The sequence below is a fragment of the Homalodisca vitripennis genome, chromosome 7, assembly GCF_021130785.1.
Source record: "Homalodisca vitripennis isolate AUS2020 chromosome 7, UT_GWSS_2.1, whole genome shotgun sequence".
Taxonomy (NCBI): domain Eukaryota; kingdom Metazoa; phylum Arthropoda; class Insecta; order Hemiptera; family Cicadellidae; genus Homalodisca; species Homalodisca vitripennis.
Window position 1 is genome coordinate 87,435,002 of NC_060213.1, and position 15,961 is coordinate 87,450,962.

Here is a 15,961-nt window from a genome sequence, read left to right on the forward strand (position 1 = left end):
CCCTGATCAACGTTTAATTTTGATAAAAATTACTGTACACATGTTCTCTTAGCACAGACGCACATTTCCCAGAAAAGTACCACGCGTTCTTATAACCCCCGATAACATTAACCCCCCTCCCGAGAATTTTCCTGGTTGATGAACTCCTGATTAAATTAAACCCCCTGATCAACTTAATAATCTGATAAAGGTAGTTTTTTACATTTATTTACACTATATATGTTTACACAACAGTTGACCAGTGCAGACTTTTATCCCAAGCGTTGTACCGACTAAACCAGAAATCATAGCTCAAATCCGAGGATAAAATCAATACAAAATTAAATTTTCGACAAGAAAGGTCCAGTCAATTTTTTGTCGTATCTCTAACGGTTAAGCCACAAAATGGCTTTAGAGTCAAAAACTTTGATTAAAACTGGAAAATTCAATAAAATAGGTCTAATACTATTCCGAATTCCGCTTATCCCCGAATTTGGCCAACACCCCAAAAGGGGGCCTGGGGTGTGTCATTAACCCCCGGTAACATTAACCCCCCACGGGATTTCCTGGTATGACCAGATAACCTCCTGAGCACATTAAACCCCCTGATGTGTTAACCCCCCCGGTAACATTATACCCCCCTGGGAATTTCCTGGCATGACCACATGTCCGAATTTTACAAATCACTACATCTCTTAACCCCCCTTGGGAAGTTCCTGTTATGACAAGATCACCCCCTGATGTCTTAACCCCCGGTAACGCCAAAACCACCCCTTTGGGAATTTCCTGGTATTACATAATGTCCGAATTTGACCTATCACCAAATCATTCCTATTCCCGAATTTGGCTAACACTCAAAAGAGGGCCTGGGGGCGTAGCCCCCATTGAGCCGAAGGCGAGTCAATAAAATATACGGTTCTAACAATGTTTTTGTAAATTTATAGTTGCACAATAACAACCTCTATGTGTAAATATCTATAGAGTTCTAACAACGTTTTTCTAAATGTTGCGCTTGCGCAATAATTACAACTTACATGTGCATGTAAGTATATGGTTATGTTGGTGTACTGTTTTTTTAAGTAGCTTGTATGTGTTATATATTACAATAGTCATATGTTGTGTAATTGCAGCGGATGTGACTGTTTTTAACTCTAATGTTAAGCATTTAAGCATTTGGTGGCTACGAATGGAACTAAAATAGTGTAAGTGTGAATATACAACAGCGCAATAATTACCCTTTTGTGTAAATATATTTACAGCTTAAAAAGTAACATCGTAAACTTTACTTAAGCAATTTAAATTGTGTAATTTTAAGCTGAAGTAACTGTGCTTAAACTATAATGTTAAGGCAATTTTGCAGCTGTATACTAACATGTCATGACGGTACACGCCAGTGCAAGAATAACAACTTCGTCTATATATATTTATGTCTGAAATGTTGTCGATGTATTTGTTTGAGATTAGTAAGTATAAGTGAGCAATGTTGGAGTAAATTATATACTTGTACAACAGGTATATTTTAGTTTTATCGGCTCCAACAATGTTGTAGTAAATAAATGTTTGCGCAATAACAACAAAGATAGAGGGATTGTGAAGAGAGTATGATTTTCAGGATATTTGCCACTGTTCAATGATACCAAAATCATTATCCCAACGTTTCGAGACCTGCAATCTGAACCCTTCTACAGGTGAATAACCTCTATGTGTAAGTAGGTATATGCTTCAATAATTATAATGTAATTCTATGATTCAGCGATTAAAACCTGAATGTGTAAATAAGTTTACTGCTCGAACAATGCTTTCTGTAAATATATGCTACCTAATCATAATCTGCACGTGTATTAAATATACGGTTCTTTTGTGGTAAAGGAAATATTTACTTGCTCAGTGACAAACTATGTTTAAGAAAGTATACAACGTTAACATAGTTGTGTAAGTGTATGTATGTCAAGTATACGACATTTCAAAATTTGTATTTTTATTAACAGTTTTTAAGAGTAATATACTAAATTAATCGTAATATGTATAATTTGAAAGCTGCTGTAACTGTGTTATAAATCTGATTACAAATAATTTTGGAATTATAGCAGGTACCCATGCACCTATAGTAATGGTAATGTAAAAGACTTACGTTACATGAACGTGTAAATACAGATACTATTTGAACTATGAACCTTAAAATGTGTTGTTATAAAATAAAATTTGTACTTATTAGTAAATTTGCGACTCTAATAACGTGATTGAAACAATAACGTATTTGTAAATAAGTGTAATTGTGTTGGAGTAAATGCATGCATGCACAATTATAACCTTTATGAGTATGTGTATGACTAACTAAGTCGGTATAAAAGGTATGCTTGCGCAAGTACAACCTGTATAAATATATAGGTGTACGCCTGCAACTGTGTTGGTATACATGAATATACTTGTAACATGAATGTGCAAATAAGTATACAGTTCTAAAATTATGTTCTAATTGTATGTTGGTACACAACCAACTGTGTATGTAAATATGTGTACGACTGTAACTGTGTTAATGTAAATTTATGCTTGCACAATTATAACCCGTATATGTAAATAGGTTTACGAGTGAAACTGTGTTGGTGTATTTGTATGCTTGTGAAATTATAACCAGCGTTATAGGTGTGCGACTGTAACTGTTTTGGTATAAATTTTGTTGTACATTTAAAACCTGTATGTGTAAATAGGAGTAAGACTTTCTTGGTGAAAATGTACTTTTGCTTACTTACCCCCTGTACGTTCTAATTTGTGTACGACTGCAATCTTGTTGCTGTAATGTATGCTTGTGCAATTATGACCTGTATGAGTAAATAGATATATGACTATAACTGTGTTGATGTAAATTTATGCTTGCGCAAGTATAACCTGAATAAAATGTAAGTGTATAACAGCATCTGTGTTGGTATAAATGTATGCGCAATTATAACCCTTATAAATATATAGATGTACGATTTCATCTGGGTTGGTGTAATTGTATGCTTGCGCTATTAAAACATGAATATGTAAATAAATATAAAGTTCTAAAATTACGTTTTAATTGTATATTTGAACACAGCTATCTGTATATGGAAATATTTTTACGACTGCAGATGTGTTATTGTAAATGTACGCTTGCTTAATTTTAACCTGTACGTACTTTATGTGTAAATAGGTGCATGACGTAAGTGTGTTGGTATAAGTGCTTGCTTGTGCAGTTAGAACCTGGATGAGTAAATAGATATAAGGCTATAAATTTAGATAGATAGATGTAGATAGATATAAATTTACACTTTGTTGGTGTAAATTTATGCATGCGCAAGTATAACCTGAATGAAATATGGTGTACGACTGAATCTGTTTTACTGTAAATATATGTTTGCTCAATTATACACTTTATGGGAAAATAGGTGCATGATTGCAACTGAGTAGGTGTAAATATATGCATGCGCAAGTATAACCTGAATGAAATATAGTGTACGACTGCATCTGTTTTGCTGTAAATATATGTTTGCTCAATTGTACACTTTATGGGAAAATAGGTGCATGATTGCAACTGAGTTAGTGTATATGCTTGCGCAATTAGAATCTTTAAGTATAAATAGATGTATGACTTACTGTGTTGGAATAAAGAAATGTATGCTTGCGCATATTATAACCTGTATGAGTAAATAGATATACCACTATAACTGTGTCGGTAGAAATTTGTGCTTATGAAAGTGTAACCTGAATAAATTATAGGTGTATGACCGGAACTGTGTAGATATAAATGTATTCATGCACATTTATAACATGGATGTGTAAATGAGCATATAGTTCTAGAATTATGTTATAAATATGTGTGTACACAAACCAACTGAGTATTTAAATATATGTACGACTGTAACTGTGTTGATGTTAATTTATGCTTGTGCAATTATAACCTGCACGTAAATAGCTGTACGAATGAAAATGTATTGGTGTAAATTTTAGCTTGTGCAATTATAAACATTACATTAAATATGTTTACGACTTTAACTGTGTTGTCTATATGTATGCTTGTGCAATTATAACCCTTGTGTTGTAAATGGATGTCTATATGTATGCTTGTGCAATTATTCTAACCCGTATATGTAAATAGATGTACGCCTGAAACTGTGTTGTCTATATGTATGCTTGTGCAATTATAACCCGTATATGTAAATAGATGTACGCCTGAAACTGTGTTGTCTATATGTATGCTTGTGCAATTATAACCCTTGTGTTGTAAAATGATGCTAGTGCAATTATATCCCGTATATGTAAATAGATGTACGCCTGAAACTGTGTTGTCTATATGTATGCTTGTGCAATTCTAACCCGTATATGTAAATAGATGTACGCCTGAAACTGTGTTGTCTATATGTATGCTTGTGCAATTATAACCCGTATATGTAAATACTAGATGTACGCCTGAAACTGTGTTGTCTATATGTATGCTTGTGCAATTCTAACCCGTATATGTAAATAGATGTACGCCTGAAACTGTGTTGTCTATATGTATGCTTGTGCAATTTATAACCCGTATATGTAAATAGATGTACGCCTGAAACTGTGTTGTCTATATGTATGCTTGTGCAATTATAACCCGTATATGTAAATAGATGTACGCCTGAAACTGTGTTGTCTATATGTATGCTTGTGCAATTATAACCCGTATATGTAAATAGATGTACGCCTGAAACTGTGTTGTCTATATGTATGCTTGTGCAATTATAACCCGTATATGTAAATAGATGTACGCCTGAAACTGTGTTGTCTATATGTATGCTTGTGCAATTATAACCCGTATATGTAAATAGATGTACGCCTGAAACTGTGTTGTCTATATGTATGCTTGTGCAATTATAACCCGTATATGTAAATAGATGTACGCCTGAAACTGTGTTGTCTATATGTATGCTTGTGCAATTATAACCCGTATATGTAAATAGATGTACGCCTGAAACTGTGTTGTCTATATGTATGCTTGTGCAATTATAACCCGTATATGTAAATAGATGTACGCCTGAAACTGTGTTGTCTATATGTATGCTTGTGCAATTATAACCCGTATATGTAAATATATGTACGCCTGAAACTGTGTTGTTGTCTATATGTATGCTTGTGCAATTCTAACCCGTATATGAAACTGTGTTGTCTATATGTATGCTTGTGCAATTCTAACCCGTATATGTAAATAGATGTACGCCTGAAACTGTGTTGTCTATATGTATGCTTGTGCAATTCTAACCCGTATATGTAAATAGATGTATGCCTGAAACTGTGTTGTCTATATGTATGCTTGTGCAATTATAACCCGTATATGTAAATAGAATGTAGATGTATGCCTGAAACTGTGTTGTCTATATGTATGCTTGTGCAATTATAACCGTATATGTAAATAGATGTACGCCTGAAACTGTGTTGTCTATATGTATGCTTGTGCAATTATAAACCCGTATATGTAAATAGATGTACGCCTGAAACTGTGTTGTCTATATGTATGCTTGTGCAATTATAACCGTATATGTAAATAGATGTATGAAACTGTGTTGCTATATGTATGCTTGTGCAATTATAACCTGTATAGTCTATATGTATGCTTGTGCTGTAAATATATATGTATGCTTGTGCAATGCTCCCAATATAAATAAGATGTACGCCTGAAACTGTGTTGTCTATATGTATGCTTGTGCAATTATAACCGTATATGTAAATAGATGTACGCCTGAAACTGTGTTGTCTATATGTATGCTTGTGCAATTATAACCCGTATATGTAAATAGATGTACGCCTGAAACTGTGTTGTCTATATGTATGCTTGTGCAATTATAACCCGTATATGTAAATAGATGTACGCCTGAAACTGTGTTGTCTATAGGTATGCTTGTGCAATTATAACCGTATATGTAAATAGATGTACGCCTGAAACTGTGTTGTCTATATGTATGCTTGTGCAATTATAACCCGTATATGTAAATAGATGTACGCCTGAAACTGTGTTGTCTATAGGTATGCTTGTGCAATTCTATCCCGTATATGTAAATAGATGTACGCCTGAAACTGTGTTGTCTATATGTATGCTTGTGCAATTATAACCCGTATATGTAAATAGATGTACGCCTGAAACTGTGTTGTCTATATGTATGCTTGTGCAATTATAACCCGTATATGTAAATAGATGTACGCCTGAAACTGTGTTGTCTATATGTATGCTTGTGCAATTATAACCCGTATATGTAAATAGATGTACGCCTGAAACTGTGTTGTCTATAGGTATGCTTGTGCAATTATAACCGTATATGTAAATATATGTTCGCCTGAAACTGTGTTGTCTATATGTATGCTTGTGCAATTATAACCATTACATGTAAATATGTTTACTACTTTAACTGTGTTGTCTATATGTATGCTTGTGCAATTATAACCCGTATATGTAAATAGATGTACGCCTGAAACTGTGTTGTCTATAGGTATGCTTGTGCAATTATAACCCGTATATGTAAATAGATGTACGCCTGAAACTGTGTTGTCTATATGTATGCTTGTGCAATTATAACCCGTATATGTAAATAGATGTACGCCTGAAACTGTGTTGTCTATATGTATGCTTGTGCAATTATAACCCGTATATGTAAATAGATGTACGCCTGAAACTGTGTTGTCTATAGGTATGCTTGTGCAATTATAAACCGTATATGTAAATAGATGTACGCCTGAAACTGTGTTGTCTATATGTATGCTTGTGCAATTATAACCATTACATTAAATATGTTTACAACTTTAACTGTGTTGTTGTAAATGGATGCTAGTGCAATTATATCCCGTATATGTAATAGATGTATGCCTGAAAACTGTATTGTCTATATGTATGCTTGTGCAATTATAACCGTATATGTAAATAGATGTACATTAAACTGTGTTTACGACTTTAACTGTGTTGTTGTAAATGGATGCTAGTGCAATTATATATCCCGTATATGTAAATAGATGTACGCCTGAAACTGTGTTGTCTATAGGTATGCTTGTGCAATTATAACCCGTATATGTAAATAGATGTACGCCTGAAACTGTGTTGTCTATATGTATGCTTGTGCAATTATAACCGTATATGTAAATATATGTACTGCCTTTAAACTGTGTTGTCTATATGTATGCTTGTGCAATTATAACCCGTATATGTAAATAGATGTACGCCTGAAACTGTGTTGTCTATATGTATGCTTGTGCAATTCTAACCTATACCGTATATGTAAATAGATGTACGCCTGAAACTGTGTTGTCTATATGTATGCTTGTGCAATTATAACCCGTATATGTAAATAGATGTACGCCTGAAACTGTGTGTGTGTCTAGATGTATGCTTGTGCATGTATGCTTGTGCAATTATAACCCGTATATGTAAATAGATGTACGCCTGAAACTGTGTTGTCTATATATGTATGCTTGTGCAATTATAACCCGTATATGTAAATAGATGTACGCCTGAAACTGTGTTGTCTATATGTATGCTTGTGCAATTATAACCCGTATATGTAAATAGATGTACGCCTGAAACTGTGTTGTCTATATGTATGCTTGTGCAATTATAACCCGTATATGTAAATAGATGTACGCCTGAAACTGTGTTGTCTATAGGTATGCTTGTGCAATTATATCCCGTATATGTAAATAGATGTACGCCTGAAACTGTGTTGTCTATAGGTATGCTTGTGCAATTATATCCCGTATATGTAAATAGATGTACGCCTGAAACTGTGTTGTCTATATGTATGCTTGTGCAATTATAACCGGCAATTGTAGATAGGTGTACGTCTGCAACTGATTTGACAAAACTTTGGTTGTACATTTATATGCTGTAAGTGTAAATAAGAATACAACTTTCTTAGTGAAAATGTATCCTAGCTTACTTATAACTTATACGTGCTATTTCTTGTACGACTGCAACCACGTTGCTATAATATATGCTTGTGCAATTATAGCGTTTATGTATAAATGTGTGCATGACTAACAGTGTTGGTATAAACGTATGCTTGCGCAATTAACTGTATTGGTGTAAATTTATGCCTGCGCAATTAAAAAATGAGTATTTAAATAAGGGTAAAGTATTAAAATTACGTTATAAATGTATATTTGTACACAAATATCTGTATATGCAAATATTTTTACGCTACAGCTGCGTTAATAGCTGTACGACTGAGAATGTGTTGGTGTATTTGTATGCTTGTGCAATTATAACCAGCGTTTGTAAATAGGTGTACGAATTTCTTGGCGAAAATGTATGCTAGCTTGCTTATAACCTAATTATAATACTTATAACCTATAACCTAATACGTGCTAATTGGTGTATGACAGCAACCGCGTCGTTGTAATGATTGATTGTGCAATTATAACCTGTATGTGTAAATAGGTGCATGACTAATTGTTTGAAATAAATATATGGTTGCGCAATCATAACATGTATGAGGCAATAGATATACAATTGTGTTGCTGGAAATGAATGCTTGTGCAAGTATAATTTGAAGAAATATATAGGTGTACACCTGCAAATATGTTGGTGTAATTGTATGCTTGCGCAGTTGTAACCAGTATGAGTAAATAATCAAATCAAATATTTTATTTTGCCAGAAAATACAAAAAATGTATAGCAATCGTCAATATACTACACGGAATTTGTAAATCGCTCACATCACATAGAAACCCTGGTTTTACTCTCTCACTCATACAACATTCACTTTTGCCAATTTTCTGTATATTGATTGTGCAGACACCCAGTTTTTATACCATTACTTTTATCTCGTCAGCACTATAAAACGCTTGGGCCGCTAAAAGCATTTTAAGCACGCCTTTAACGCCTTGTGCGTCGAGGCATTTTTAATTGATAAAATTTGTTGAAGAAACGAACTCCTGCCTGTGAGGGTAAGTTTTTGTAAATCACAGTCATGTGTCTGTGGGTTCGGTAAATATTTTTGCCTCTTGTTTCATACGCATGTATGTCTCGACCACTTGTCATGGTATATTTAGACAGCAAAATAAAGTTGTATGTAAAATGTAGAGGCTCGGAAAGGTTAAAAGTTGCAGTTTAGTTTAAGTTTCCTTACAAGATTCTCTGAAATTCAAATGTGCGATTATGCGTACTGTTTGCTTTTGCTGTTTGAACGCTCTGTGTAACTGGCTATTTGCACTAGCTCCCAACAACACTAAGCCGTAGACGAAATAGGGGTATATCAAGCCATAATACAATGTCATCAGAGCATGAGTAGGGCAGTATTAGGCTAAGCACCTCAGAACATAAATGCCTGAGGACAATTTAGAGCACACATAATTTATGAGGACATTCCAATTCAATCGAATTTCCAGAAATATTCCAAGGAACTTTGAACTATCAACTTCATCCAGCAGGGAATCATCCAATAAGACGATTGGTCCGTCGTTTGGATCTGCCGATCGCAAAACGAAGGTCAGGACATTTCATTAGGGTCTCTTGACCATAGTAATCAGAAATGACTGTTGACCACAGACACTACAGGACACTTATGTTGGTGATAATTTTGTCTATTGCTAACTGAGATGTTGTCCTTACTCTAGTTGGTGTTCTGACTGACAATCTAAGGCCAAATTACCTAAATAAATCGTGTAAGCGTTTTGTGGATGGGTGATTATTCTGCAGTGCGTCAATATTAAAATCGCCTATAGGATATAATCCAGTTTGTAATTAGATAGGTCAGTCAGTACGGCTTCGAATTTGGAAAAAAATAAATTTAATTTCTACTTGTGACTAGTAAATGCCAATAATAATCAATTTTGAACTTTTGTGTGAATTTTGATACAGACTGCTTTAAAATCCTTTTAAGTTGTTTCTTTAATAGAAACAGTGTCATAAGAACATGTTTTTCACGAATATAGGTGTATTACTGCAACCGTGTTGGTGTAAATATACGCTTGTGCAAGTATAACCCGATGAGTAAGTAGGTGTGCGACTGTAACTATGTTGGTGTAAATGTGTGCTAGTGCAATCTATAACTCGTATAAGTAAAAATAAATTTACAATTGAAACTATGTTGTTGCATTTGTAAGCTTGTGCAATTATAACATGCATTTATAAATAGGTGTACAACTTAACTGTGTCGGTCTAAATTTTTGCTTGCGCTCTTACAACACGTATGTCGATAGGTGTACGACTGTAACTGTTTTGGTGTAAATGTATGCTTGCACCATTACAATAGTTGTATCAATAGGTGTACGACTGTAACGGTTTTGGTGTAAATGTATGCTTGCGCCATTACAATAGTTGTATCAATAGGTGTACGACTGTAACTGTTTTGGTGTAAATGTATGCTTGCGCCATTACAATAGTTGTATCAATAGGTGTACGACTGTAACGGTTTTGGTGTAAATGTATGCTTGCGCCATTACAATAGTTGTATCAATAGGTGTACGACTGTAACGGTTTTGGTGTAAATGTATGCTTGCACCATTACAATACGTGTATCAATAGGTGTACGACTGTAACGGTTTTGGTGTAAATGTATGCTTGCGCCATTACAATAGTTGTATCAATAGGTGTACGACTGCAACGGTTTTGGTGTAAATGTATGCTTGCGCCATTACAATAGTTGTATCAATAGGTGTACGACTGCAACGGTTTTGGTGTAAATGTATGCTTGCGCCATTACAATACGTGTATCAATAGGTGTACGACTGCAACGGTTTTGGTGTAAATGTATGCTTGCGCCATTACAATACGTGTATCAATAGGTGTACGACTGTAACGGTTTTTGTGTAAATGTATGCTTGCGCCATTACAATACGTGTATCAATAGGTGTACGACTGTAACTGTTTTTGGTGTAAATGTATGCTTGCGCCATTACAATACGTGTATGAATAGGTGTACGACTGTAACGGTTTTGGTGTAAATGTATGCTAGCGCAATTATAACACGTATGTATAATGAAGTTAAATAGTAAAATAACGAAATTCTTTTTATTGCACCAGACATTTTTTTAATATATCGCAAAATTCATTACTTATTGTCTATTACGCAATAGAATACTACTAGTTCTAACACATTTATTCATAGAATGATACATCCTAAAGTTAAAAATATTTACTCGATCTCACCAGTACGATACAACAGAGCGCACCCCTGGTGTTGACTTAACCGTTTATCAATTGTCCATGAACTCGTCCACAGAGTTGAATGAATGAGTTGAACCCGGTTCTGATATAGATAAATGAAGACCGAATGATATCTTTACGACATACTGTGTGCTTTATGACATACTGTGTTCCATTTTATGACGCATGCAATGCAATTGTAAATATTGTTAATGCAGTAAAGAGTATTATTCTTATTATTATTATTAAGAGGTCATTAGGTAGCGTCTCAAACGTGCTTTATATTTTTAGAAATATGTTTCGTCCAGGTTCTGTTTTAGAAACTATGGTGTAAATCTATGCTTGCATAATTACATACTGTATGTGTAGATGACTTCAACATTGTTGGCGTAAATGTATGCATGCGTAGTTATAAACACATATGTGTATACATGTGTGCGACTGTAACTGTTGGAAATATTTATGCTTGTTCTATTTCAACGTGTTTTTGTAAATAGGTGTAGGACTGTAATTTAGTTAGTGTAAATATATGCTTGCAAAATTAGAGTCTGTGTGTGTAAATAGGGGTACGACTGTGAGTGTGTTGGTGTAAAAGTATGCTTGCGCAATTTTAACCTGTAAGTGTAAATTGGTTGTTGAATTCAACTGTGTTGATGTAGATGTATGCTTACGCAATAAAACCCTGAACATGATATTATGTGTACGACTGAAAATGTGTTGCTGTAAATGTGTTCTTGCGCAATTATAACTTGAATGTGTAGATAGGTTTACGACTTAAATGTGTTAGATTTAAATTTAAACTCGCGCAATTTTGATGTGTCTGTACAAATTTGTGTACGACTCTAAATGAGTTGGCGTAAATGAATACTTGTGCAATTATAATCTGTATTTGAAAATAGTTCTTTGAATGTAATTGTGTTGGTGTTAATGTGTGCATGTGCAATTATAATCTGTACGTGAAAATAGGTTTACAACTATAACTATTTTGGTCTAAACGTATGCTTACGCAATTTTTACCTTTATGTATAAATAGTTGTAGTACGACTGAAACTTTATAGGTGTAAATGCATGTTTGCGCAATTATAACTTGAATGTGTAGATAGGTTTACGACTGTAACGATGTTGGAGTGAATGTATTCTTGCGCAAATGTAACTCGTATGTGCATAAGAAGTATGCGCGCGCGCGCGCGCGCGCACACACACACACACACACACACACACACACACACACACACACACACACACACACCCATGTATATATAAAAGTATACAATATTAACAAATGTGTTATAAATGTATGCTTATACAATATAACCTGTATTTTAAATTAATGTACGATAGTAATTGTGTGCATGTTTAATTCTATCATGTATATGTAAATAGGTGTATGGTTATTACTGTGTTACTGTGAATGTATTCTTTTGCAATTTTAACCTGTATGTATAAATGGTGTACGACTGTAACTGTGTTGGAGTAGATTTAGGTTTATTCAATTATAACGTGTTAGTATAAATTTGTGTACTATTTTAACTTCGTTGGTGTATAACAGTAACTGTGTTGCTGTAAATGTATTCTTGTGCAATTTTAACGTGTATGTATACATGGTGTACGACTGTAACTGTGTTGGAGTAGATTTAGGTTTATTCCATTATAAAGTGTTAGTGTAAGTTTTTTTACTACTTTAACTTCGTTGGTGCTTGACTGTAACTTTGTTGTTGTAAATGTATTCTTGTGCAATGTTAACTTGTATATATAAATGGTGTACAACCGTAACTGTGTTGGAGTAAATTTAGGTTTATTCAGTTATAACGTGTTAGTGTAAATTTGTGTACTACTTTAACTTTGTTGGTGCTTGACTGTAACTTTGTTCGTCAAAGTTAAAGTCTAATCATATATTTTAAAGACAAATCATTTATAGCCATACAATAAAGAAAGAAGTACAAATTCACTCATCATAACATTAGAATTAAAACTGAGTATTGTAGTCTCAAAGAAGCTAGGTAGTACAATAAGAATACCAAGGTAGGATAAGTCCCCTAAATACTGTTCTATTTAGAAGTATTTAGAAAACTTAATAGGAGTATTAAAAATCGTCTTAAAGTTTTGTGTGTATTGTTATTTTAATTATATTATACTACTACACAGGTATAGCAAGATTTATATTGTGCCTAGTTTCAAATCTTTGGGTTTGAATTTGGAAATTGGAAACATAATTAAAAGTGAACAAACAGACTGAACATAATATGAAACTAGAAGGTAAGGTCAAAAGGCCCTCAGTATCAAAAACATCTCGGAAGCTACCACGACATCGCAGTCAACAGATGAATGGAATTGCCCGGTTACGTAATTTAAACACTATTTCAAGTGAATGCTTAGTAGGGTTTCCCCTGAAAAATATGAGTCCCCGTAGCTTAAAAGACAGTAATAGCAGACGAAGTACACAACCAGAAAAATGTATTTTTCAGGGAAGGTTGATAAGTACCTCAAAGAATACAGTCAGTAGGTGAGTTTGGAGCATATAATGTTTATGTGATGGTTCCATTTTTAATTTGAATCTATATGAAGTCCCAAGTAATTGCCTACATTTTGACTTCATTATGGAAATGATATCAGGTATAGCGACATCATTAGACTGGGTTCTTAGACAAAAATGCACTATTTTTGTTTTATCTGTATTTAAAAACAAGGATTTGTCAGAACCAAAATCACTATTAAAATGTAACAGAACGTAGCCCGCGGAATGAAACCAATTGTCCATGAGCTTGTCCACTGAGTAAAGTTCAGACGCCAGTACGTAGCGCTCTTATCGAGCTAATTACAACGTGTTAGTGTAAATAAGGGTACGACTATAAGTTTGTGGGTGTAATGTATGCTTGCGAAATTACAACCGGTGTGTATAAATAATGGAAATTCGTCCCTAACTGTTGGTGTAATGTATGCTTGCGAAATTACAACCGGTATGTATAAATAAATTCGTCCCTAACTATGTTCGTGTAAATGTATACTTGCGAAATTACAATCGGTATGTATAAATAATGGATATTCGTCTCTAATTTGTTGTTGTAAATGTATGCTTGCGAAATTACAACCGGTGTGTATAAATAATGGATATTCGTCTCTAACTTTATTGGTGTAAAAGTATGCTTGCGATATTACAACCGGTATGTATAAATAATGGATATTCGTCCCTAACTTTGTTGTTGTAAATGTATGCTTGCGAAATTACAACCGGTATGAATAAATAAATTCGTCCCTAACTTTGTTGGTGTAATGTATGCTTGCGAATTTACAATCGGTATGTATAAATAATGGATATTCGTCTCTAACTTTGTTGGTGTAAATGTATGCTTGCGAAATTAACGTTATGAATAAATAATGGATATTAGTCTCTAACTTTGTTGGTGTAAATGTACGCTTGCGAAATTACAACCGGTATGTATAAATAATGAATATACGTCTCTAACTTTGTTGTTGTAAATGTATGCTTGCGAAATTACAACCGGTATGTATAAATAATGGATATTCATCTCTAACTTTGATGGTGTAATGTATGCTTGCGAAATTACAATCGGTATGTATAAATAAATTCGTCCCTAACTTTGTTCGTGTAAATGTATGCTTGCGAAATATACAACCGGTATGTGTAAATAAATTAGTCCCTAACTTTGTTGGTGTAATGTATGCTTGCGAAATTACAACCGGTATGTATAAATAAATTCGTCCCTAACTTTGTTGGTGTAATGTATGCTTGCGAAATTAAAATCGGTATGGATAAATAATGGATATCGTCTCTAACTTTGTTGGTGTAAATGTATGCTTGCGAAATTACCGGTATGTATAAATAATGGATATTCGTCTCTAACTTTGTTGGTGTAAATGTATGCTTGCAAAATTACAACCGGTATGTATAAATAATGGATATACGTCTCTAACTTTGTTGTTGTAAATGTATGCTTGCGAAATTACAACCGGTGTGTATACATAATGGATATTCGTCTCTATCTTTGTTGTTGTAAATGTATGCCTGCGAAATTACAACCGGTATGTATAAATAATGGATATTCGTCTCTACCTTTGTTGTTGTAAATGTATGCTTGCGAAATTACAACCGGTGTGTATACATAATGGATGTTCGTCTCTAACTTTGTTGTTGTAAATGTATGCTTGCGATATTACAACCGGTATGAATAAATAAATTCGTCCCTAACATTTGTTGGTGTAATGTATGCTTGCGAAATTACAACCGGTATGTATAAATAAATTCGTCCCTAACTATGTTCGTGTAAATGTATGCTTGCGAAATTTACAAACCGGTACGTATAAATAAATTCGTCCCTAACTTTGTTGGTGTAATGTATGCTTGCGACATTACAACCAGTATGTATAAATAATGGAAAACTCGTCCCTAACTTTGTTGGTGTAATGTATGCTTGCGAAAATTACAATCGGTATGTATAAATAAATTCGTCCCTAACTTTGTTCGTGTAAATGTATGCTTGCGAAATTACAACCGGTATGTGTAAATAAATTAGTCCCTAACTTTGTTGGTGTAATGTATGCTTGCGAAATTACAACCGGTATGTATAAATAAATTCGTCCCTAACTTTGTTGGTGTAATGTATGCTTGCGAAATTAAAATCGGTATGGATAAATAATGGATATCGTCTCTAACTTTGTTGGTGTAAAATGTATGCTTGCGAAATTACCGGTATGTATAAATAATGGATATTCGTCTCTAACTTTGTGTGTTGTGTAAATGTATGCTTGCGAAATTACAACCGGTATGTATAAATAATGGATATACGTCTCTAACTTTGTTGTTGTAAATGTATGCTTGCGAAATTACAAAACCGGTGTGTATACATA

The 15,961-nt window shown here is 33.9% G+C and overlaps 1 protein-coding gene and 1 long non-coding RNA gene across 2 annotated transcripts; one reads left to right on the forward strand and one right to left on the reverse strand.

Moving 5' to 3' along the window:
• Positions 1 to 5,708: 5,708 nt before the first annotated feature.
• LOC124366025 lies at positions 5,709 to 8,679 on the reverse strand. Its single transcript, XM_046822226.1, has 3 exons — positions 7,417 to 8,679; positions 6,946 to 7,061; positions 5,709 to 6,663 (listed from the first exon to the last, which is right to left on the reverse strand). The coding sequence occupies exons 1-3, from the start codon at positions 7,823 to 7,825 to the stop codon at positions 6,247 to 6,249; spliced, it is 942 nt and encodes a 313-aa protein (XP_046678182.1). The 5' UTR covers positions 7,826 to 8,679; the 3' UTR covers positions 5,709 to 6,246.
• A 135-nt stretch (positions 8,680 to 8,814) lies between these two features.
• On the forward strand, positions 8,815 to 12,370 carry LOC124366026. The gene is made up of 2 exons (XR_006922772.1): positions 8,815 to 9,948; positions 10,150 to 12,370. It is a non-coding gene; the product is annotated as an uncharacterized LOC124366026 (long non-coding RNA).
• The last annotated feature ends 3,591 nt before the right edge of the window (positions 12,371 to 15,961 follow it).

Bases quoted from the DNA above. Each gene is read 5' to 3' on its own strand.
- LOC124366025 (XM_046822226.1), bottom strand. From the start codon at position 7,825: ATGTACAACCAAAGTTTTGTCAAATCAGTTGCAGACGTACACCTATCT. The intron at 7,062-7,416 runs ATATATAGACAA...GCACAAGCATAC, and splicing joins TTATAATTGCACAAGCATAC to ATATAGACAACACAGTTTCA. The intron at 6,664-6,945 runs ATAATTGCACTA...TATACGGTTTAT, and splicing joins TATTTACATATACGGGATAT to AATTGCACAAGCATACCTAT.